The sequence below is a fragment of the Clupea harengus genome, chromosome 7 (assembly GCF_900700415.2).
Source record: "Clupea harengus chromosome 7, Ch_v2.0.2, whole genome shotgun sequence".
In the NCBI taxonomy this organism is placed as follows: domain Eukaryota; kingdom Metazoa; phylum Chordata; class Actinopteri; order Clupeiformes; family Clupeidae; genus Clupea; species Clupea harengus.
In genome coordinates this window covers 4,773,625-4,779,681 of record NC_045158.1, presented here as the reverse complement: position 1 = coordinate 4,779,681, position 6,057 = coordinate 4,773,625, and the positions used below count along the sequence as shown (strand labels likewise).

Below are 6,057 nucleotides of genomic sequence, written 5' to 3'. Positions count from 1 at the left end.
CTACTGTTTCCTACAATCTCCATAACAATATGCAGAATTGACCTGTAGGACTCGTAAACTACTTTTATTTTAAGTATTTCATATGTTTTATGTTTTATGTGCTATATGTAATAATTTACATTGTATTTTAACTTAATGCTGATTTTAAAATAAAATATTATAAATATGAATCCAAACATTGTTTCATGTGTAATATAATGTATGTGTCTGTTTTATTTCTGTTGTCCGACATTCTTAGCGATACATTCTTGATTAGATACTGGTTCAGCAGCAAGAGGATCCAACGGGGCGTGGTTCCCTGAGAAGTAACCTCTTGTCGTTGCCACTGTGCAACACATAGCAGGTAAGGATGAACAAATTAAATTATTCAAGACATCTGGTTTGGAATAGAGGCCTACAATTTCAACATTTGTGACAACAAATCGTACCTTATAGGTTATGTAGATGTTATTTCTTGATCTTGGCTGTGTAGTCCAAATTATGTGGGTAATAGTATTAAACTACAAATTACCATGAATCACATTTGTAACCAGAAAATACGCCAAAAAGTGTTTTCTGGGATTTCAGCTCAATTTTCAACACAATTCTGAAGCACAGGTTGAACACTGTTGAAACACAGGGAACGTTTCCGCCGTACGGCAGCCTATCCAGATTATATTCATGTCAGTGGTACGTCAACCCCTTGTGACTATGCAGCCATATTCAGTAAGGAACACGCTCACAAAAACAGTTGATGTTTGGCCCGACGGTGAGAAAAAAGACGTCTGACGCTGCAGTTTAGAGAAACAGTTTTCTAAACTGACTGTCAGCTCTCTATTGAAGGCAAGGAAACATCACGACAGTAGAATCTGTCTTTTTAACAGCGTGGAGGCGGACGGTAAGTCTATGGTGTGATTTTGTCTTCCTGTTGTAGCCTATCAATCGATGTTAGCCGATAGCATATATCTGGCTTGTCATAAATTGGTGACAGTGATTTGGTGTCAGCAGCCGATGTACGCAATGTACGATCAACATAAACAGTGTGTACCGGCTCTATTAGTTAAATTCGATGAAGGCTTGCAGCTTCCCACACTGTCTTTTATCAGGACCTCCTTTTCTAATATGGCCAGTGTGATCTTTGCGTAGCAGCGTTTCAATCGAAGAGTTTCGCATCGCAGAAGTAGAATGACTAAATTAAATAGCCTGTAGCTTATTTATCAAGGACAAGTTGACCTGCTTCATTGTGTTGTTGTTGCGCCGTAAGCTCAAGTCCCAGCCCATTATATGTGGTCTTCGCAAAACATATGGCCTTAACCTCTTAACCTTAATCTTAACCTAATATTTACTACCGATAACGGGATACTCCTCAAATACCAGTTCATATAAGCCGCGGGGGCAATTAGTTAATTGTTGCATTCCTCAAAATGAAAGAATAGTATCAAACCTCACTTCATCGTTAGACACGTACCTCAAAAGAATGAATATGTGACAGTTGATGTATTTTCCCGCAGCTCCAGTGAGAACACCATGGCCTCCCGAAAGAAAGTCCTCTTGAAGGTGATAATCCTTGGTGACTCAGGGTAAGTATGGTGTTGGAATGGTGACAATTTATATTTGTTTTATCTCTCTGGATTTGTAAATAGTCTAATTCCAAAATAAGGTATGTGGTATTAAGGTGTGATTTTTGTTTTACACATGGACATCCAAGTAGGCCAATAATTGAAAAGTGGATAACTTACCACCATGTTTTAATACATAACTGCTTAAAGTGATACACAGATGTTTTAGCTCCACTGTGTACTGTTACCCACAGAGTTGGAAAAACTTCTCTGATGAACCAGTATGTGAACAAGAAGTTCAGCAATCAGTACAAAGCCACAATCGGAGCAGATTTCCTTACCAAAGAAGTAATGGTGGATGACAGACTTGTGACAATGCAGGTGGGTGTTTTGAAACTGAAACCCAATATTGGTCATGCACACTTAAAACCAGATGACTCAGGACCATAAAAAAGTCTCAAGGTCTCAAGAACCACACCCAATAACTACTCCTTACCTATGTCTTAATTAGTTTAATTGTTTTACAAATACCTCACACAGGTATTCCACTTTAAAAAGGGGGCTTCTCACCATTCTGTACTCTGGTTAGCTGATATAAGTATTTGATCATATTACAATCACATATTTATCAAAGGGCCAGTGATGAGTGACTGTAAAGCCATGCATTAGTTATATTATTGAGTGTACATGTTTTTGAGATACTCATGGGGTGTTTCAGTTACGCATCTTCCCTCTGTTCTGTGACTCAGATCTGGGATACGGCTGGTCAGGAGCGCTTCCAGTCGCTGGGTGTGGCATTCTACCGCGGGGCCGACTGCTGCGTGCTGGTGTATGATGTTACTGCGCCCAACACATTCAAGACTCTAGACAGCTGGCGGGATGAGTTCCTGATCCAGGCTAGCCCCCGTGACCCGGAAAACTTCCCGTTCGTGGTGTTGGGCAACAAAATCGACCTGGAAAACCGGCAGGTCTGTAGGAATACACTGTTCCTCACCCACATGTGCAGTTTATGTATTACTTAACCTCTAAGGACTAAATACAAAAATGCCTATAAGATCGTAAATTAGATAAGTATATTCTGCACTGATGTATTACACCAATAGAAATGGACAGATCTGATTGTATTGAACAGGTGACGACAAAACGAGCCCAGGCATGGTGTCAAAGTAAAAATAACATCCCATATTTTGAGACCAGTGCCAAGGAAGCCATCAATGTGGACCAGGCCTTCCAGACCATTGCACGAGATGCTCTTAAGCAGGTACCTATAGAGACTTATGTTCATGCAAATATGTGTCGGATGTTTAAAATCACCAGTTCTAGGTAAATATTTTAATGTTGTATGTTACTGTTTAATTAGTAGCTATACCCTCAGACTCACACCAAACGTACCTGCAATTCATTAGACAATATGCTAAGCGCATTGATTCACGTGATCAGAAGGAATACTAAATGGGGCATGAGCGCATATTGCTAACATTTACCTATTATTTGCCTGTTGGTTGTACAGTAAGATCAGGCCACAGCTGTGCCAGTAATGCAACAGAAATATTTCAGGGGCTATCTGTGTTATATAGTGGATGAAGTAAATGCCTACTATGATGTAGAAGCCAAATTAAACTGGGTATAAAAGGAAAAACTTCTGGATTTTTTTTTTTTTACCTGGGCCCTAATTTTAGATTGAGGTGATATCTGAGATCATGGAAATAATCCCTACGGAAATACACCGGTGTCTCTTTACGTCAATAACTGTAAAGAAACTGTAACAAAATGACAGTTGATACTCAGCATTTTACCTTTTCTTCTCCCAGTCTCTGATGTAGCACCCCATTCAGTGCCTGTAGTTGATTATCAAAGGCATAGTCATTTATTGAGCACCACACAATTGACTACAAGGACTGAATGGGGTGCTACATCAGAGACCAGATGAGGAGAAAGGTAAAACACTGAATGTACAGTAATTTCATACAGTTTCTTTAAAAGGTAAAGGCCAGGTATTTAGCAGAAACCTTCATCCAAAGCAATGTAGACAACTTGCAGCGATCGGGGATCGGGCCCGGGCTAACCACTGCACCGCGATGTCCCACATCTTTAGTTATTGAGGTATATAGATGCAGGTGTATCTCTGTAGGGATCCTTTCCTTGATGTCAAACCCTTATAATAACATTCATGAGCTGTTTAGTGGCGAAAACAAGCGGTTTCCTTTGATGTGCATGCTGGTACTGTGGATTCTATTGAATTGCCGGTTTTTACATTCTTACTCATTACTGTACCGATTTTGATTAATTTTGTCCCTAGTAAAAAAAATTACTAGCCTGGATACCAGACCGAACTTAGCCCCGCCCACAACATTTGAAGTCGGGAAGTTCGGTCTGGTGTCGCTCCATTAGGGAGAAATTATCTGCGAACAGAAATGGTCTGACCAATCAAATTGTCAAGGCGGGCTTTATACGATGATGGACAGATGATCAACAGTAACGTAATCAACCGCGTCACCAACACACGGGTTGAATTCGTTTTCAACAAACATGGCTGCCGCTGGAGAGCTGAAATGTATAGATTCGAGTCCATTTGGACATTGACAGTGCATTCATTTTGAAAGAGGAACAGAGAAACGCGATCAAGGCATTTGTCAATCGAAAAGATGTTTTTGCCTTCCTTCCTACGGGATCCGGTAAAAGTTGAATTTATCAGCTGGCCCTGGTCACATACTACGTTGTTCTGATTGGTTGTAGGTAACCAATTGAGCGAAGAGGCATTTTTTTCTCCTGGTTCGGTTGAAACACGCCCCATAATCACAGCCCATTGGAGCGGTATCAGACTAATATTCTGACTAGAATTATGAGTATGACATCGTCAGGCTAAAAAATTACCCAAAAAGATCTGAAAATAGGACTTGGGTTTAAAAAAAAAAAAACGTTTCCTTTAAACGGTGCATATGACTTCTATGTCTGGTAAAGGAATGGTGTTACAAATGCAAATCTTAATGTTCTGCTTCCTGCTTTGGATAAAGGGTGTCAGTTAAAGGTTAGCGCAACAGTCAGATTAAGTTTGTATCTGTTAAATGTCTTCAATAAATGTTGATTACCGAAAATGCTATATAAAAAGACTATTTAATTTAGACTTATTCATATTTAAACATGACTACTCCTAATATTTTAGGAGTCCGAGGTGGAGACCTATGATTTCCCGGACCAGATCAAACTGAGGGACGACAGGCCGACTTCGTCCAGCGATGGCTGCAGCTGCTGAGGAAGAAGATGGGATAAGAAGATGGGAGTGGTTGGGGGGGTGGGGGCAGCAGCATCAGCAGCGAGGGCGAGACACCACCAAATCGTAAACCCCAAGAGACAGTTCCAGCGGACAACCTTCCCTTCCAACATGAACCCTCTCAGATTCCTCTTGCAGATTGACTGAAAGTGAAACAACCAGCCACTCCCCCCTCCCACCAACCTTCTCTGCGTTTCTCCTCCAAGCAGGGAGATGGAGAATAATGAGAAAACGACATGTTTAGGCATCGACTTTCAGAGTATCATGTATTAAGATCATTTCTGCAAATCCAGCCAAATTTAACCATAGATGTAGTAACTTCATTTTGTACTGTTGCACATCATCATACTGTAAGATGTTAGACGTCATGCGACTAACCTATTACTTCCCACCTTTTTTTTCCCCCCCTGTTCTTTTGATTTTGTTTCCAACCTATTCCATGCAGTAAATACCTTTTCCCCCCTTGATCTGTTCAGAATGTCAGTTACCCATAACCTAGACACAGGCACGACCAACCAAGGTTTAAAAAAACAAACCAATAAATAAATGGTAGGATCTAGTGTGATTTTTTTTTTTTTTTTTTTTTTTTTTTTTAGCGTGAATGTGAAATTTCATCGCTGAGGCAGGAAGTGTGACCAGCAGGAAAATGGAAGTGAAACGCAGCTCAGGGGTTTCAGGCAGAGTCTGGCCCTGTGGAATTCAGACATGCTGCCTAGTGACATGTCAAAGGTTAAATGTTGCCTCGACAATGTTGCTCACAATTTCCTCTAGCCCTCTTGCAAATTATAAAGGCACAATATGTAGGAGGCTTTTACCGGAAAGCATTTGGTTAGCAGGGTATTTTACACACAAAAAAGCGCCACGTTCACCGTGACAATAACTTGTTCAGTTAATGAGTCTTCTAAGTGAATACTTGGAGTTGCTGGATACTTATCTAAAGATTATGGCCATATGAAACAGCTCTTGTACTAGCAGATTACATAGAACTGAATCATGAGATTCCCTCAAGCAACATGTTCGTTTTGCTGTTCTTCTGTTTCTTTGTTATACTTTTCACATGTGAAATGCCATTCCATTAATTTTTTTGTATGCCAAAATGAATCAAATCATGAAGTTTGCTGGAGTAGAATATGTGCCCTTTCTATTCTGGCCTGAAGCCCTCTCTTGTAAATCTAGTAATAATGACAAACTGAAAAATAAAATATGATTTAAAAACCTCTTTGGGTGGACAAGGTAAAATACCAAAAA

At 40.1% G+C, this 6,057-nt stretch overlaps 1 protein-coding gene across 1 annotated transcript; it reads left to right on the top strand.

The window, feature by feature from the left end:
• The first annotated feature begins 687 nt into the window (after positions 1-687).
• Positions 688-6,026, top strand: rab7b (RAB7b, member RAS oncogene family). Its single transcript, XM_012830416.3, has 6 exons — positions 688-877; positions 1,491-1,559; positions 1,793-1,919; positions 2,288-2,506; positions 2,671-2,799; positions 4,702-6,026. Exons 2-6 carry the CDS (start codon positions 1,507-1,509, stop codon positions 4,789-4,791), a joined length of 618 nt encoding a protein of 205 aa, XP_012685870.1. The 5' UTR covers positions 688-877; positions 1,491-1,506; the 3' UTR covers positions 4,792-6,026.
• The last annotated feature ends 31 nt before the right edge of the window (positions 6,027-6,057 follow it).

What these genes read in the sequence shown, in the direction of transcription:
- rab7b (XM_012830416.3), top strand. Translation starts at nt 1,507, where the DNA reads ATGGCCTCCCGAAAGAAAGTCCTCTTGAAGGTGATAATCCTTGGTGAC. An exon ending in ATAATCCTTGGTGACTCAGG is followed by an intron (nt 1,560 to 1,792) that starts GTAAGTATGGTG and finishes TGTTACCCACAG; the next exon opens with AGTTGGAAAAACTTCTCTGA. An exon ending in CACGAGATGCTCTTAAGCAG is followed by an intron (nt 2,800 to 4,701) that starts GTACCTATAGAG and finishes CTAATATTTTAG; the next exon opens with GAGTCCGAGGTGGAGACCTA.